Source organism: Saimiri boliviensis, chromosome 21, assembly GCF_048565385.1.
Source record: "Saimiri boliviensis isolate mSaiBol1 chromosome 21, mSaiBol1.pri, whole genome shotgun sequence".
Taxonomy (NCBI): Eukaryota; Metazoa; Chordata; class Mammalia; order Primates; family Cebidae; genus Saimiri; species Saimiri boliviensis.
In genome coordinates, this window is record NC_133469.1 from 2,029,831 (window position 1) to 2,047,965 (window position 18,135).

At 53.2% G+C, this 18,135-nt stretch overlaps 1 protein-coding gene across 5 annotated transcripts in view; it reads right to left on the bottom strand.

The window, feature by feature from the left end:
* Nucleotides 1-746: 746 nt before the first annotated feature.
* Nucleotides 747-18,135, bottom strand: part of TTLL1 (TTL family tubulin polyglutamylase complex subunit L1) — a 41,265-nt gene continuing 23,876 nt past the window's right edge. Inside the window, exons 8-11 of one of the 5 annotated variants that reach the window (XM_074391278.1) lie at nucleotides 16,872-17,015; nucleotides 12,548-12,634; nucleotides 7,942-8,105; nucleotides 752-1,298 (exon numbers count right to left, since the gene is read on the bottom strand). In XM_074391278.1, the coding sequence (XP_074247379.1) occupies nucleotides 1,022-1,298; nucleotides 7,942-8,105; nucleotides 12,548-12,634; nucleotides 16,872-17,015 (672 nt within the window). In that variant the 3' untranslated portion in view covers nucleotides 752-1,021. Of the gene's footprint in view, nucleotides 1,299-1,928; nucleotides 2,189-3,236; nucleotides 4,218-7,941; nucleotides 8,106-12,547; nucleotides 12,635-16,871; nucleotides 17,016-18,135 lie in introns of those variants that run through there. The other 4 variants (XM_074391277.1, XM_039463063.2, XM_074391280.1 and 1 more) reach the window with 4 other exon arrangements.

Below are 18,135 nucleotides of genomic sequence, written 5' to 3' on the forward strand. Positions count from 1 at the left end.
AAAAAAAAAACCCACCTAAGCAGCAGGGAACACACCACACACATACCAATCAGGTCACGAAGAAGGAACGGCTGAGAAGTCCCCCAGTGGCAGCCTACTTGGAGTCTTGCCAAGTACCATTTGGACGATGTTTCCGTCACTTTCTGTTCTACCCATGGGTCCAAAGCCCTCTTCTTCCCTGATAGGCAGTGAAACATCATTAAATATATGTGCACATATGCACAAACACGACACAGCATGTACCTGTGACACGTGTCCACGTGCGGATACTGAGAGACCTTGGGCAAGGGTCAGGGAAGACCTTTATCTGAAGGACACACCCTTGGCGCCATTTGGGAGGAGAAACTGCTGTCACTAACATCGAAACAAAAACAGGTAGCACTCAAGACAGCCGGCGAAGCTTCAGCAAATACGTGTTAATACAAACTTTTACCATGAATAAAAGGCCCTTCCTGGCTGCGTGCAGTGGCTCACGCCTGTAATTCTAGCACTTTGGGAGGCCAAGGGGGGAGTATCACCTGAGGTCAGGAGTTCAAGACCAGCCTGGTCAACATGGTGAAACCCCGTCTCTACTAAAAATACAAAAAATTAGCCAGGCATGGTGGCACGAGCCTGTTATCCCAGCTACTCTGGAAGCTGAGGCAGGAGAATCGCCTGAACCCAGGAGGTGGAGATTGCAGTGAGGTGAGATCTCGCCATTGCACTCCAGCCTGGGTAACAAGAGTGAAACTCCATCGCAAAAAAAAAAAAAAAAAGACCCGTCCTAAGAACAGCACTGTAACTCGTGAGTTAGTCAGATGCATCTGTTCATCTACCCAGTGACTCGGGTTTTCTCCATAACTCCTGCAAGTCACTGGGCCACAGGGAGACGGGATGGTTACGCCACACTCACGCAGCCCGTACTGCAGCCACGGCCCGTCCCACACTTCCTGGCTGCCCGCCGCATTTCCCTGCAGCAAACCCAGCTGCTGACTTCATAAAAGGCACATAGCCGGACCTGTCTGGGCTCGTCTGTTTCCATTTACAACAGACTCATCCACAAAACTGAAGTGACAAAAACAGGTCTTTCTGAGGCCAGGCGTGGTGGCTCACGCCTGTAATCCCAACACGTTGGGAGGCTTAGGCAGGAGGATTTAGTCTCTACTGAAAACACAACAATTAGCCAGGTGTGGGGGCACTCGCCTGTAATCACAGCTACTTGGGTGTCTGGGCAGCTGGAGAATTGCTGGAACCCGGCAGGCGGAGGTTGCACTGAGCCGAGACTGCACTTCAGACAGGGCAACGGAGTGAGATTCTGTCTTAAAAAAAAAAAAAAAAAAATCACAGTCAAGTAAAAAGAAATGGAACTAAAAGATCTGTCAGTTATATTCCTTTCTTATGAAAGGGTTAGTCTGTAAGATTTTTTTTTTTTTAAGATTTTGTTTTGTTTTTAAGTTTTTAAAAAAAAATTTTTTTTTTTTTTAGATGGAGTCTCCCACTGTCACCTGGGCTTGGGTGCAGTGTTGCGATCTCAGCTCACTGCAACCTCTGCCTCCCAGGTTCAAGCGATTCTCCTGCCTCAGCCTCCCGAGTAGCTGGGATTACAGGCGCCGCCACCACGCCTGGCTAAGTTTTTGTGTTTTTAGTAGAGATGTGGTTTCACTATGTTGGCCAGGCTGGTCTCAAACGCCTGACCTGTGATCCACCCGCCTCAGCCTCCCAGAGTGCTGGGATTAAAGGTGTGAGCCAACTGCACCTGGCCCCTAGTTTTTTAAGTGTTTAAACCTTATGACACATTAAATTACACGCTGAAGCTGTTACTTTCTGCCAAAAAAAAGGTGAGTTTTTCAATATGGTAATTCTGCTTAGGTTAAAATTTTTTTTTTTAAAAAAGCAAGTTTACACATCTGCATGAACTGGTTCCTTCAGCACTAGTGAAACTGACTCCATAAGCTTCCAAAGACGTGCTTTCATTTATTTACAGGGCTCAGGAAAGGAAAAAAGCTCTAGAAAAGGAAAACTCCAAAACAGGGCTTCAGCGGGGCCCCAGGGGACTGGGCCGCTTCGGCAAGGTTGGAGTCACTTCCAGGTGGTGAGGACGGCTCTCCCCGCGTCTCTCGACCGGCCTGCTCTGGGCCCCTGAGACTGGCCCTGACGACTTCTCAGCTCCCGCTCCGCCCCGTCGCCCTGGGCCAGTTCTTCGTCGTACCTGGAGACAGAAACAGCCAGGGTCACGGTAGGCTCTCTCTGAAGGCAACGGGCAGGGCCACCAGGTTGCTGTGTGGCAAATACGACATCACCCAGAGAAGCAGCCTGAGGGAGCCCCAGCTCCTGCCAGCTCCCGCCCACCTGCCTGCCAGGTGGCTTTCGCAGCTGGCAAACACTCCCCAGGGCCACCGTACCCACGTGTACAGCCTTGATAAGTTGTTATCGTGGACCTTGCTCTTCCCTGGACACTGACATGTTAAACAGGTCACCACGTCAAATTTGGCAACGGCCCCAAAGGCAACATGAATGAGGTGACATGGAGCCAGCCCAGGGTAGTGAGGTGAGAGCCCGGGCTTCACACAAGGCACCTCAGGCTGGGGGCACTCAGGTGCCCCATTCCGGATGGGGGCGGGTGTGAGCGCCTGCCAGTGGAGGCCAGGGCAGAGAGGCCCGGCAGTACACTCAGCTACAGACTCTGCCAGTGTGACCCACGCCACCCTTCCACTTTTTTTTTTTTTTGAGACTAAGTTTTGCTTTATCACCCAGACTGGAGTATAATGGCACGATCCTGGCTCACCGCAACCTCCGCCTCCCGGGTTCAAGCGAGTCTCCTGCCTCACCCTCCTGAGTAGCTGGGATTACAGGCACACGCTACCACACCCAGCACATTTTTATATTTTTAGTACAGATGGGGTTTTACCACGTTGGCCAGGCTGGTCTCGAACTCCTAACCTCAAGTGATCTGCCCGCCTCGGCCTCCGAAAGTGCTGGGATTACAGGTGTGAGCCACCGCACCTGGCCTCTTTTGTTTTTTGAGATGAAATCTTGCTCTGTCTTGCTCACCCAAACTAACATGCAGTGGCATGATCCTGGCTCACTGCAACCTCCACCTCCCGGATTCAGGCAATTCTCCTGCCTCAGCCTCCAGAGTAGCTGCAATTACAGATACCCAACACTGCACTCGGCTAATTTTTTTTTTTTTTTTTTTTTTTTTGAGACGGAGTTTCACTCTTGTTACCCAGGCTGGAGTGCAATGGCGCGATCTCGGCTCACCGCAACCTCCGCCTCCTGGGTTCAGGCAATTCTCCTGCCTCAGCCTCCTGAGTAGCTGGGATTACAGGCACGTGCCACCATGCCCAGCTAATGTTTTGTATTTTTAGTAGAGACAGGGTTTCACCATGTTGACCGGGATGGTCTCGATCTCTTGACCTCGTGATCCACCCACCTCAGCCTCCCAAAGTGCTGGGATTACAGGCTTGAGCCACCGCGCCCGGCCTAATTTTTGTATTTTTAGTCGAGACAGGTTTTCACCATCTTGGCCAGGCTGATCTCGAACTCTTGACCTTGTGATCCACCCGCCTCGGCCGCTCAAAGTGCTGGGATTACAGGTATGAGCCCCCTGCCCATGACTCCTTTTTTTCGAAATGGTCACCCAGACGACTGTAGCAGCACAATCTCAGCTCATTGCAACCTCTGCCTCCCGGGTTCAAGAGATTCTCATGCCTCAGCCTTCCGAGTAGCTGGGATTACAGATGCATGTCACCACGCCCAGCTAAATTTCTGTGTTTTTGGTAGAGATGGAGTTTCACCATGTTGCCCAGGCTGTTCTCAAACTCTTGAGCCCAGGTGACCTGCCGGCCTCTGTCTCCCAAAGTGCTGGGATTACAGTTGTGAGCCACAGCGCCTGGCCGCATTTTCTGACTTCCGCCTGTGAAGCAGACACTACAGAGATACAGGCTGTGCACCAGGGTGGGGCTCTCAGGACGACGACACAGGGTCCCGCTCTCCTCCCTGGCTCTCGAAGAAGACACAGCCACAGTCCCTATGACACAAGGAAGCCAGACAGGACACCCCAGGCGCTCTGGAATCTGCCTGAGTGGGGGGTCCTCCAGGAAGCCTCCCCGGCCCCTCTCCACGGATCAGACGTCTCCAGCCCCTGGGGACTCCAGATTCATAAATGCAGTCACTGCCCGCCTACCTGGTTCTCGGCTGCCCCAGCAGCTTGTTCAAGCTCTGGTGAGTAGGAATCACTGAATGAATAGAGAAAAGGACCACGTATGGTGACCAGTTTCACAGAGCACTCGTGCTGATCTGCAGAGCTCAAAAATCAAAACAAACAGAACCACGCATTTGGCAAGCAGCTGGCACCAGCATGCACCGTTCTCAGGGGCGGTCTGGCCACCTACTGAGCCAACGCGGAGGAGAATCAGAGCCAAGATGGTTCTTCTAAGTTCCTGTCCTAGCAGGCCTTTCTTCTGGGTTTTGATAGAATCTAGTCACTGTTAGGGTTCAGAGCAGTACTTTTTTAAAAGCCTGTAAAAGTCGAGCCAGCAACTTCAGAACAGCGCCCTGGAGGTAGCAGATGCCAAGGGCCAAGCCTCATGGGTCCACGGCCAGCGGCACCACATGCGGCCAGCGTCCTTGCTACTGCTGCTGGGCTCTGAGGGGTTGCTGTGGCCATCGAGTGAGACGCAGAGCACCCGGCAGGGACACGGACGGGTGGCGCCACTCAGATGCCGGGGCCCTCCCAGTCAGCACCAACTGCTGCTGCTGCAGGTGGCTGCACCTGAACACAGACCTGGTTCTTTGATCATCTGAATGACTAGGGGAAGTGAGCCCTGACCGGAAGCATTTAGAGACCATCAGCTACACACAGGAGCCCTCCGTTACCCCTCAGGAGCCGGGAGAGGACGGCTAGATCAGGAGGGGTCACCTTGTTGTCTCTTCAACTAAAAGCAATGAGGCTCTGGGCTCTGCTTTATTTCTTTATTACTTTTGAGGCGGAGTCTCACTGTCGCCCAGGCTGGAGCGCAGTGGCGTAGCCTCAGCTCACTGCAACCTCCACCTCCTGAGTTCAAGCCATTATCCCGCCCTCAGCCTCACAAGCAGCTGGGATTACAGGCACGAGCTACCATGCCCAATTAGTTTTTGTATTTTTAGTAAAGATGGGGTTTCACCATAGTGGCCAGGCTGGTCTTGAACTCCTGACCTCAGGTGATCCACCTGCCTCAGCCTCCCAAAGTGCTGGGATTACAGGCGTGAGCCACTGGGCTCAGCGTGGCCTCTGCTTCTTAGCCTGGAGATGGCAAGTCTGGCTCCCTCCCTCAAGGAGGCCACGGCTGGACAGGGCAGAGGCCCCACACGCTCCCAACAAGGCAGCCTCCCCGCCATCCTCAGCTGGACTGAAGAGAACCCCCCAAGGCCTTCATGCTATGACAAGTCTCCCCCGAATGGTCCCCACCCCTGTGCACCCCCACAGAACCCTCGGTCCTCCAGCACAGGGGCCATCAGGACCCAGCCCCCAAGGCCGCCCTCCCAGCTGCCGTTCCCAGCCCCGCGATCACCCTTCACCTCCCAGGCTGCCAACCCCAGTCTGACCCCATCCGCAGAGTCACCCTCTGTGGAGTCCGGAACCCGCCGCCTGACTCCCACCCGCCCCGCCCTCCACCTTCCTGCTCTAACAGGCTCCTGGGTCTCCTGGGAGACACTGCTTCCCCTGCGGCCCCTGGGGTGGGGACTGCTTTCCCTCCCACCCACCATACTCCCTGCTGGAGGGGGCCTCCTCCCTAAAACCCCCAGCTCACCCCAGGCGTGGTCACCACAGTTACGTCCCCGCCTCGTGCAGTCACCACCCCCATCCCTTGGAGACCCAGGCTCCTAGTCCATGGCTGCAGGTGATGACAAGATCAAACAGATGAAAACCCCAGTTCCATGACCGCTGGGTGACCCTGTCCTCTACTCCATCTCAGTCCATCCCCAGGAGCCCCCAAGCCTCGCCACCCCTCGCATTAGCTCCACGGCAAGCGCTTACTCCCTGACCACTGCCCCTTCTCCTCCCAGCTCTCTTCTCTAGTGCCCGACTCCAACCTGCCCCATGGGACTGCCACCCACCCCCACCTCCTCCCTGTCCCTGCTGCCCTCTCTCTTGCCATTGCAAGCTCCCAACTCTGGCCCCTCCCAACCCTCTGCCTTCTCTATACCTAGCCCAAGCAGCTGAGCGTGGAGACCCACCAACCACACACACTGACCGGTCGCCCCTGAGGGTCACAGCCACCACCCTGCAGAGGTCCCGAGGTTGCCAGCAAGCCCAGCATACTTCCACCTAAAGTCCCGTTCCGCCTGCTCCTCCTGTCTCAGACGACAAGCTGTGCCACGCCCATCCACATCACACTCACCCGCAGCAGGGCAGGAGGCAGCTAAGCATGGGCCCTCGAGTCCCGGGCCCGTGTTCAAATCCTCCCACCAGCCGTGCCTACCAGCTGCAAGCCTGACGTGGCTGTGTGTAAATGTCGCTAAATATTTCTGCCTGTTTTCAAAAAATTTAGATTAAATGCACACTTTTGCTTTGACAGAAACATGTAACTGTGATCCTCACACACCTACTCCTCCGCCTTCCACTGCCGTCTGCTTCCCTGGCTCCCTCGACACCCACCCGACTGCAGAATCGACACCGGCAACATGACGCGTGTCCTTCCACGTCTCCCTGCTCAGGCATTCGCACGTGTCACCGTACACACACACGGGGGCTCTGAGGTCCACGTTTCACAAGGATTACATTATATCCCTTTTCTGCAGTTGTTTTTCCCAGGCCACCTCCCAGGCCCCACGGGGTAGCTCTGGGTCAGTCCTTTTTTATTTTTTTCAGCAGGTGAGGTGTTACACACTCCTTATCGGATTCCAACTTCCATGGCCACCGTCCTGCTTCTGGGTCAGTCTTTTTAAAGGCCACCCAATAGACCACGGAATGAATGAACCATACTGTGTTCAGCCACCACACTCCTGACAGGCTCCCACTTTTGCCACTACAGGCATGCCACGGAATACAGGCAGGCCACGGAATACAGGCATGCCACGGAATACAGGCATGCCACAGAACTGCTGTAAGCCTTTCTTTCCACATCTGTGAAACGGAGCTAACACTCTTACCTACTTCAAAACGTTCCTGGGAAAAGGAACTGATACTGCGTGTAAAGCAATCTGCACAGTTTCTGATGCATGGTAAGTCCTTGAAGGTTAGCTCTGTCCTTCCCACTCTGTAAGATACATCTTATTATACCCATTTAAAGGTGGACAGACTGAGGCTCCAACAGTAGCACTGGGTTCCTCACCGTCACGACCCAGCTGTACATGGCAACGCTAGGGAACGTGCCCAGGTGACCTGTGAGAACCAAGCGCTCCATCCACCCTGCTGCAGCATCCTGGCGGCTAACAGGGGGCCTGGCACGTGATCAGTGCATCACACGTACATCATGAGCAGGAGAATACACAGTGATCACGTTTAGCACCCAAACTGCTTTTCTGGGCCGGGCACAGTAGATCCCAGCACTTTAGGAGGTTGAGGCGGGAGGATCACTTGAGGTCAGGAGATCAAGACCAGCATGGCCAACAAGGTGAAACCCCATCTCTACTAAAAATACAGAACTTAGCCAGGCGTGGTGGCACGTGCCTGTAATCCCAGCTACCTGAGAGGCTGAGGCTGGAGAATCACTTGAATCCGGGAGGTGGAGGTTGCAGTGAGCCAAGATCACGCCATTGCACTCCAGCCTGGGCGACAGAGCAAGACTCCCTCTCCAAACAAAAAAAGTAGTAATAAAATAAACTTTCTTCTACAACACAATCTATCCCATAATGTTATTAATAAATGAAACACTCTGCTCAAACAAGCAGAATCCACACATGCCCAGAAATCCAAGCTGGGTTGTGGTACACCGTTCAGAGACACAGAAGGACAGGCATGCAGTCACTCAGACTTACAGAATCTCGTAATTGCCAAGGACTTCCTTTGGGGGTGACTTGTTCCATTTGCAGTCTGGAATTTCGCCATTGGGAACAGCAATGTTGAGGGTGTCGTTAATCAGGTTATACTTGAGGATTCGATCATTGGCGGTGCTGGAGGTGAGAGACGGGGACGCGTTCACCTGTGAGAGGGAAAGACCCATGTTCCTCACCTGCGTCTCTCTTTCGGAATGAAAACACGCGCTGCTGCACACTTCAGGAAGGTGGTTGTGCTGGGCGCGGTGGCTCACGCCTGTAATCCTAGAACTTTGGGAGGCCAAGGTGGGCAGATCTTGAGGTCGGGAGTTCAAGACCAGCCTAACCAATATGGCGAAACCCCGTCTCTACTAAAAAATATATATAAAAATTAGGCCGGGCACGGTGGCTCAAGCCTGTAATCCCAGCACTTTGGGAGGCCGAGGCGGGTGGATCACGAGGTCGAGAGATCGAGACCATCCTGGTCAACATGGTGAAACCCCGTCTCTACTAAAAATACAAAAAACTAGCTGGGCGTGGTGGCGCGTGCCTGTAGTCCCAGCTACTCAGGAGGCTGAGGCAGGAGAATTGCCTGAACCCAGGAGGCGGAGGTTGCAGTGAGCCGAGATCGCGCCATTGCACTCCAGCCTGGGTAACAAGAGCGAAACTCCGTCTCAAAAAAAAAAAAAAAAAAAAAAAAAAAAAAAAAAATTAGCCGGGTGTGGAGGCATGCTCCTGTAGTCCCGGCTCCTCGGTAGGCCGAGGCAGAAGAATCACTTGAACCCAGGAGGCGGAGGTTGCAGTGAGCTGAGATCGAGCCACTGCACTCCAGCCTGGGCGACAAAGAGATTTGAGACTCTGTCTCAAAAAAAAAAAAAAAGAAAAAAAAAGGTTGTTATGTAACATTGCGATTATCTAATACCGTCAGAGCACCTTGGATAGGAAGCACTTTGTGGTTCACTTTTATTAGCTGTTCAATGAAATATAAGTAATACTTGGCCGGGCGCGGTGGCTCAAGCCTGTAATCCCAGCACTTTGGGAGGCAGAGGCGGGTGGATCACGAGGTCAGGAGATCGAGACCAACGTGGTCAACATGGTGAAACCCCGTCTCTACTAAAAATACAAAAAAAAATTAGCTGGGCATGGTGGCACGTGCCTGTAATCCCAGCTACTCAGGAGGCTGAGGCAGGAGAATTGCCTGAACCCAGGAGGCGGAGGTTGCGGTGAGCCGGGATCGCGCCATTGCACTCCAGCCTGGGTAACAAGAGTGAAACTCCGTCTCAAAAAAAAAAAAAAGAAAAAAAGAAATATAAGTAATACTCAAAGGTAGGATTAGAATTAGGATCCACAAATCAGCCATCACACAAACAAACATTTTGGGGCCAGAATAGATCACAAACACAATTTCAGTGTCACCTGCGTGACTGGTTCTGTCCTAAGTACCAAGAACCCCCTAGGGGTTTGTTAGAATCATTGAACCAAGCCGGGCGCGGTGGCTCAAGCCTGTAATCCCAACACTTTGGGAGGCTGAGGCGGGTGGATCACAAGGTCAAGAGATCAAGACCATCCTGGTCAACATGGTGAAACCCCGTCTCTACTAAAAATACTAAAAATTAGCTGGGCATGGTGGCACGTGCCTGTAATCCCAGCTACTCAGGAGGCTGAGGCAGGAGAATTGCCTGAACCCAGGAGGCGGAGGTTGCGGTGAGCCGAGATCGCGCCATTGCACTCCAGCCTGGGCAACAAGAGTGAAACTCCGTCTCAAAAAAAAAAAAAAAAAAAATCATTGAACCAAATGACCCTGCCCAAGCAGCAGTGTGGGTTTAAGTAAAAGGCAATGGGCTCCCTTTTTTGCTAAGAGAGTGATATCAACAAAGCAGTGTTCTTGGGCCGGGTGCGGTGACTCACACCTGTAATCCCAGCACTTTGGGAGGCCAGAGCGGGTGGATCACGAGGTCAGGAGTGCGAGACCAGCCTGGCTAACATGGTGAAACCCCATCTCTACTAAAGATACAAAAAGTGAGCCAGGCGTGGTGGTGCACACCTGTAGTCCCAGCTCCTCAGGAGGCCGAGGCAGAGGAATCGCTTGAACCCAGGAGGTGGAGGCTGCAATGAGCCGAGATCGAGCCACTGCACTCCAGCCTGGGCCAGAGGGTGAGACTCAGTCTCACAAAAAAAAAGAAAAGAAAAAGAAAAAAAAAAAGCAGCATTCTAACTCAAACGATGAATCCTTCCAGCACACGGAAAGGTAGTCCCATAAAGCCTCTGAGAAGCTAAGCAGCGTCATGAAATCCATACATTCAAATGCAGACATTCACTTTGCTCTGTGGCGAGTCCCACAGGCCCTCGGTTGCTGGTTTTTTTGTTTGTTTGTTTGTTTTGTTTTGTTGAGATGGAGTCTTGCTCTGTCGCCCAGGCTGGAGTGCAGTGGCATGATCTTAGCTCACTACAACCTCTGCCTCCCAGGTTCAAGCTATTTCTCCTGCCTCAGCCTCCTGAGTAGCTGGGATTATAGGCGTGCATAACCATGCCCAGCTAATTTTTTGTATTTTTGGTAGAGACAGGGTTTCACCATGCTGGCCAGGCTGGTCTTGAACTCCTGACCTCGTGATCTACCCGCTTCAGCTTCCCAAAGTGCTGGGATTACACGCACAAGCCACTGCGCCTGGCCTGTTTTTTTTTTTTTTTAAGAGACCAAATCTCAGGCTGGGTGTGGTGGTTCACGCCTGTAATCCCAGCACTTTGGGAGGCTGCAGCGGGTGAATCATGAGGTCAGGAGTTCAAGACCAGCCTGACTAACATGGTAAAAACTTGTCTCCACTAAAAATACAAAAATTAGCCTGGTATTGAGGCCAGGCGTGGTGGCTCACACCTGTAATCCAAGGACTTTGGAGGCCAAGGTGGGCAGATCACCTGAGGTCGGGAGTTCAAGACCAGCCTGACCAACATGGTGAAACCCCATCTTTTTTTTTTTTTTTTTTGAGATGGAGTTTCGCTCTTGTTACCCAGGCTGGAGTGCAATGGCGCGATCTCGGCTCACCGCAACCTCCGCCTCCTGGGTTCAGGCAATTCTCCTGCCTCAGCCTCCTGAGTAGCTGGGATTATAGGCACACGCCACCATGCCCAGCTAATTTTTTGTATTTTTAGTAGAGACGGGGTTTCACCATGCTGACCAGGTTGGTCTCGATCTCTCGACCTTGTGATCCACCCACCTCGGCCTCCCAAAGTGCTGGGATTACAGGCTTGAGCCACCGCGCCTGGCGAAACCCCATCTTAAAAAAAGAAAAAAAAAAAAAAATTGGCCAGGTATGGTGGTAGATACTTATAATCCCACCTACTCAGGAGGCTGAGGCATGAGAACGCTTGAACCGGGAGGTAGAGGTTAGCAGTGAGCTGAGATCGTTCCACTGCACTCCAGCCTGGGTGACAGAACACGACTCCATCTCAAAAATTAAAAAATACCCAAAACATTAGGTTTTCCAAAGGGGGGAGGGAAGAAGGCAAGGGTTTAAAAACTCCCTAGTGAATACCACATTCACTATTTGGGTGACAGGTTCCAGAGAAGCCCAAAGCCTAGCATTTTGCAATACATTCCTGCACATGTGTCCCCTGAAACTAAAATTTAAAAAAAAAAAAAAAAGGGCTGGGAGCGGTGGCTCACACTTGTAATTTCAGCATTTTTGGAGGTCAAGGCAGGAGGATCACTTGAGCCCAGGAGTTCAAAACCAGCTTGGGCAACATAGTGAAACCCCATCTCTACAAAAAGCAAAAACATTAGCCGGGCATGGTGGTATGTGCCTGCAGTTCTATCCACTTGGGAGGCTGAGGCAGGAGGATCACTTGAGCCCAGAAGCTGGAGGCTGCAGCGAGCTATGATTGCGCCGTTGCCTGTAGCCTAGATCACAGAGTGGGACCCTGTCTCAAGACAGAAAAAAAAGAAAGAATTGTTGGCCGGGTGCGGTGGCTCACTCCTGCAATCCTAGCATTTTGGGAGGCCAAAGTGGGTGGACTGCCTGAGCTCAGGAGTTTGAGACGAGCCTGGAAAACACGGTGAAACCTCGTCTTTACTAAAACACAAAAAAATTATCCGGGTGTGGTAACATGTGCCTGTAGTCCCAGCTACTTGGGAGTCTGAGGCAGGAGAACTGAATTGCTTGAATACAGGAGGCAAAGTCTGTGCCACTGCACTCAGCCTGGGCAAAAGAAAGAATAGTAGCGACGTTCCTTCCTCAGGAGTGTGCTCCTGCGGGCCAAGGGCTTCCGAAGCTGTGAGCTGCTTTCCTAGATGGGAACACTGTCACCCAGGTGACAGGCAGGGTTCAGGACTGAGGGAGGATGGACTAGCCCAGAGGCACCCTGGAGGTGCTGCAGCCGCCAAGTTCACGTGAGACGGCCACAGCTCTCTGGGGTGGGCCGGGCACTGGGAGGCGAGCCATGCAGGAATGTGCTCACACCTCACCCAACAGCAAACCACCCAACCTGAACATCGGTCCCCTTCCTGCCTGGCCTGAGAAACATTTGGGGCCTGGGCGGCTGCCAGGCCCGAGTCGGGACAAGCGTGTTGGGGGTTGTGTGTGGCGCGGCCAGGTGCAGGCGCTGCCTCGGTTACCTCGATCAGCCAGGGCTTCAGCTTGTCGTCGATGATGATGTCGTAGCCATAGCATTCAAAGCAGTGCTTGTCATTGTTCATCACCGGCTGAGGAGAGAGTGACCCGCGGGTTACAGGGCCAGCACCGAGGGGCGCAGCGGAGACCAACACCTCAGAGACAAGCAGGGTTGTCCCCACAGCAAGGGCTCCCATGCTCCACCCCAAAGGCTTCCTTCCCTCCCTCCCCTCTTCCTCCCACAGAGCTCAGAGACTGGGCACTTCCCTTGGCCTGACAGAGAGAACTGCTGAAGCCGTAATGGGTTTCTCTGCATCTTACTCATCAGAGGCTTGACCAGTACCCAAGCCGGAGTGAGACTGTCATGAGAGTGGACGGACATCCCGCTCTAAGCCCCGAACCTGCAGTGACAGACTTCATGGCCTTATCACAGGCACAAACTGTCCACCAGGTTGCCCGTCACCCCATCCCAGGCCCTAGGGGGAGTGAGGTGCCAGACTATTAACCTCTGTTCCCAGTGATAAATGTAAATCCATTTACAGACAATTTTTTAATTTCCTTTGTAATTTTCAATTCCATGTCACTTAGATACACCTTGGATTAACTGATCTCCAGATACATAAATAATATCACCTGTGGCTGGGTGCAGTGGCTCATGTCTGTAATCCCAGCACTTTGGGAGGCCAAGGTGGGAGGATCACTTAAACCCAAGAATTTGAGACCAGTCTGGGCAACACATCGAGACCCTGCCTCTACAACAAATAAAAAATTGAGCTGCGTGCGGTGGCATTCGCCTGTAGTCCCCGCTACTGGAGATAGCTTCAGGCTGGGCGGAAGAGGAGTACAGGGAGGGGGACTGGAGTGCAACGAGCCATGATCGCGCCACTGCATCCAGACTAGGTGACAGAGCAAGAACCTGCCACGTAAAAACAAACAAAAAAGAAACATGACTGGATACAGTGGCCGACGCCTGTAATCCCAACACTTTCGGAGGCTGAGGCGGGGGGAACACCTGAGGTGGAGAGTTCGAGACCAGCCTGCCCAACATGTCGAAATCTTGTGTCTACTAAAAATACAAAAAAATCCAGGCAAGGTGGCTCATGCCTGTCATCTCAAAACTTTGGGAGGTCAAGGAGGTAAGATCACCTGAGGTCGGGAGTTCAAGACCAGCCTGACCAACATGGAGAAACCCTGTCTCTACTAAAGATACAAAATTAGCCAGGTGTGGTGGCACATGCCTGTAATCCCAGCTACTCGAGAGGCTGAGGCAGAATTGCTTGAACCACGGAGGTGGAGGTAGTAGTGAGCCGAGATTAAGCCATTGTACTCCAGCCTGGGCAACGAGAGCAAAACTCTGTCTCTCAAAAAAAAAAAAAAAAAAAAAAGATTAGCTGGGTGTGGTGGTGCACACCTGTCATCCCAGCTAGTCAAGAGGCTGAGGCAGGAGAATCACTTGAACCTGGGAGGCAGAGGTTGCTGTGAGCCTAGATCATGCCATTGTACTCTATCCTGGAGACAGATCGAGAATCCATTTGAAAAACAAAAAAACCCTAAACCCCAGCTGCCTATGATGCAGATTCCCGTGCCCTCCCCAGCCCGCCTGGGTTCAGCCTCTGGAGAGGCCCCACAGTCAGTGTTACATGCTCCTCGGAGACCTGTGCACCCCACAGTCAGGGAAGCACAGAGACGGCGTAGGGAGCTCTTCTCACACCTTAGAGGGCACTGGACTCTGCTTCCACAAAACACTTGATGAAGCTGGCAACTGCCCGAGGGAGAGAGCCCAGACCATCCTCCTCACTCACGGAGAGCGAAAGCGAGGCTCTGGTCAGCTGCTTCCTCACGCCATTTACCGAAATGACATTTAAAGTAAAAGCCTGGTATCGTCATCCGGCCAGGGCCCAGACTACTGTCCCAGACAACGTCTGTAAGACAGGACGTCCTTAGCCCGACTGCCTTTCTCCAAACCCGCGCTCTGCTTCCAGCTCTGAGCGGACTGCCCACAGGGCGTGGCTTTCAGCATCTCCGTCCGGGCTCAGGCTGCAGGCAGGTCGGGGTTCCTCCGAGGGCCTCAGAGCCACCTCCCATCCCGCACCTGGACCCTCCCATCCCGCACCAGGCCCCGCCCACCCGGCACCAGGCCCCGCCCATCCCGCACCTGGCCCCTCCCATCCGGCACCAGGCCCCTCCCATCCCGCACCAGGCCCCGCCCATCCCGCACCAGGCCCCTCCCATCCCGCACCTGGCCCCGCCCATCCCGCACCAGGCCCCTCCCATCCCGCACCTGGCCCCGCCCATCCCGCACCAGGCCCTCCATCCCGCACCAGGCCCCTCCCATCCCGCACCAGGCCCCGCCCATCCCGCACCAGGCCCCTCCCATCCCGCACCTGGCCCCCCATCTGGCAGCTGACTCCTCCCATCCCGCACCAGGCCCCTCCCATGTGCCTGTTCCCTGGGCTGCCTCACTGTGAGAACAAAATGCCTGGTAAAAACCAGGTGATGAAATATTTGCTACGTGAATAAAAGCTGAATGCATAAATCCCTGCTCCAAAGACCCGCAGAGCCTTAGAAATCTATGATAACAGCTTTTCAGTTCATGAAACTGAGGCCCAGAAAGCGCCAAGCAGAGGCACTTGCCAGAGGGCTAGGCTGAGGGGGTACAGGTTTCCTTGAAAACAGCCAGCTTTTTCTCAACTGTCTGCCAATCCTACAATGGGCTGGGAGGGGAGAGCAAAGGGCTGGGTCACTGGGTAACAATTCACACAATCACGTGTTAACAGACGAATGGCATTTAACTCTCCCTAATCACGCAGTGCAGATGTTCATGTACACCCCACGACACGGGCGTCACAGTCCCAATTTCACAGAGAAGGCATCTGAGGCTCAGTAAGAGGAGGCTCTTGAGCCTAGTCCCCTGTTGGCTCATGATGGGGCCTGGCATGAAATCAGATCTGAACTCCACACTTGTTACCTGTCACCTAAGCTGCAACCCAAGCCACCAAGGCATAAGGAGCTTCAGGGGCACAAGAGATGGGGCGCTCGGCCCCCAAGACGAATCTCCAGCCATGCACCAGGTCCTGGGGGTTTTATCTATCCGGATCCTCACTGTAAGTCAAAGACACAGAACGGGGCCAGGCACAGTACACATCTGTAATCCCAGTACTTTGGGAGGCTGAGGCTGGCGGATCACGAGGTCAGGAGGTCAAGTCCAGCCTGACCATGGTGAAACCCCGTCTTTACTAAAAACACAAAATTAGCTGGGCATGGTGGTGTGTGCCTGTAATCCCAGCTACTCAGGAGGCTGAGGCAGGAGCATCGCTTGAACATGGAGATGGAGGTTACAGTGAGTCGAGATTGCGCCACTGCAGTCCAGCCTGGGCAACAGAGCAACACTCCATCTCAAAAAAAAAAAAAAAAAAAGGCGCAGGACGAACCCACACACCGTGCTCACACACCACTACACCGTGCTCACACACCACTACACCGTGCTCACACACCACTACACCGTGCTCACACACCACTACACCGTGCTCACACACCACTACACCGTGCTCACACACCACTCTGAAGGCTGGAAGAGCTTCACTCGAAGTGCAGAAAGTCAAGGCGCCCACCAGACATCATCTCCCCACCAGACATCATCTCCCACCAGATATCATCTCTTTTTTTTTTTTTTTGAGACAGAGTTTCGTTCCTTTTGCCCAGAATGGAGTGCAATGGTGTGATCTTGGCTCACTGCAAATTCTGCCTCCTAGGTTCAAGCGATTCTCCTGCCTCAGCCTCACAAGTAGCTGGGATCACAGGCATGCACCATCACATTGCACTAATTTTGTATTTTTAGTACAGATGGGATTTTAATGTTGGCTGGGCTGGTCTTGAACTCCTGACCTCAGGTGATCCATCACCTCGGCCTCCCAGGTGTGAGCCACCATACATGGCTGAAAACAGTGGTTTTGTTTTTGTTTTTTGAGACAGAGCTCTGTTGCCTAGGCTAGAGTGCACTGGTGCAATCTTGGCTGGCTGCAACCTCTGCCTCCTGGGTTCTATCGATTGTCCTGCCTTAGCCTCCTGAGTAGCTGGGATTACAGATGAGTGCCACCACGCCCAGCTAATTATTTTATTTTGAGTAGAGATGGGTTTTACCATGTGGGCCAGGCTGGTCTTGAACTCCTGACCTCAGGTGATCCGCCGCCTCAGCCTCTCAAAGTGCTGGGATTACAGGTGTGAGCCACTGCACCCAGCCAGAAACAGGTAATTTTAACAAGAGAACAGCAAGCCCCACCACTCCCAAATGTGCCCTTAGAGCCGGCTCCCCCGCCCACGGCAACGCACCGCCACGGCCTTCAGAGACTGTACGATGATCCAGTGGATCTCGTCAAACAGCTTGCTGGTCACCTCCTTGCCGCGGGTGCTCTCCAGGTACAGCCGCAAGTTGCTGACCGTCCACTTGCCCCCGTGGATGTGGTTGTAGTCGTCCTGGCAACAGGAGAGCAGGTAGGTGTCCCTCAGGCTGTGCACCACAGAGGAACCCGGTGGAGCCCTTTCATTGCCCGAGCATTTCAGGAGTGTCCCCTAGGTGTGGGCGTCCGGCAACAAGGCAGATGGGACCTCTGCCCCAGGGAGATCTGGGCGCATATTTTCTGTTTTGTTTTTTTTTTTTTTTTTTTTTGAGATGGAGTCTTGCTCTGTCGCCCAGGCTGAAGTGCAGTGGCGCGATCTCGGCTCACCACAACCTCCGCCTCCTGGGTTCAGGCAATTCTCCTGCCTCAGCCTCCTGAGTAGCTGGGATTACAGGCACGTGCCACCATGCCCAGCTACTTTTTTGTATTTTTAGTAGAGACGGGGTTTCACCATGTTGACCAGGATGGTCTCGATCTCTTGACCTCGTGATCCACCCGCCTCGGCCTCCCAAAGTGCTGGGATTACAGGTGTGAGCCACCGTGCCCGGCCTTTTTTTTTTTTTTTTTTTTTTTTTTTTTTTTAGCAGAGACAGAGTTTCTCTTTGTTGGTCAAGCTAGTCTCAAACTCCTGACCTCAGGTGATAGACCTGCCTCGGCCTCCCAAAGTGTGGGATTACAGGTGTGTGCCACCACACGCAGCCCTAATTTTTGTATTTTTTAGTAGAGATGGGGTTTCACTGTGTTAGCCAGGATGGTCTCGATCTCCTGACTTGGTGATCTGCCTGCCTTGGGCAGGCCACCTATTTTCTGTTTTGTTTTGAGACAGGTCTCATTCTGTCTCCCAAGCTGGAGTACAACAGTGTGACTTGGCGCACAGCAGCCATGACCTCTTGAGCTTAATCGATCCTCCCACCTCAGTCTCAAGAAGCTGAGACTGTCGGGTGTGGTGGCTCACGCCTGTAATCCCGGCACTTTGGGAGGCCAAGGCGGGTGAATCACAAGGTCAAAAGATCGAGACCATCCTGGTCAACATGGTGAAACCCCGTCTCTACTAAAAGTACAAAAAATTAGCTGGGCATGGTGGCGCGTGCCTGTAATCCCAGCTACTCAGGAGGCTGAGGCAGGAGAATTGCCTGAACCCAGGAGGCGGAGGTTGCGGTGAGCCAAGATCGCGCCATTGCACTCTAGCCTGGGTA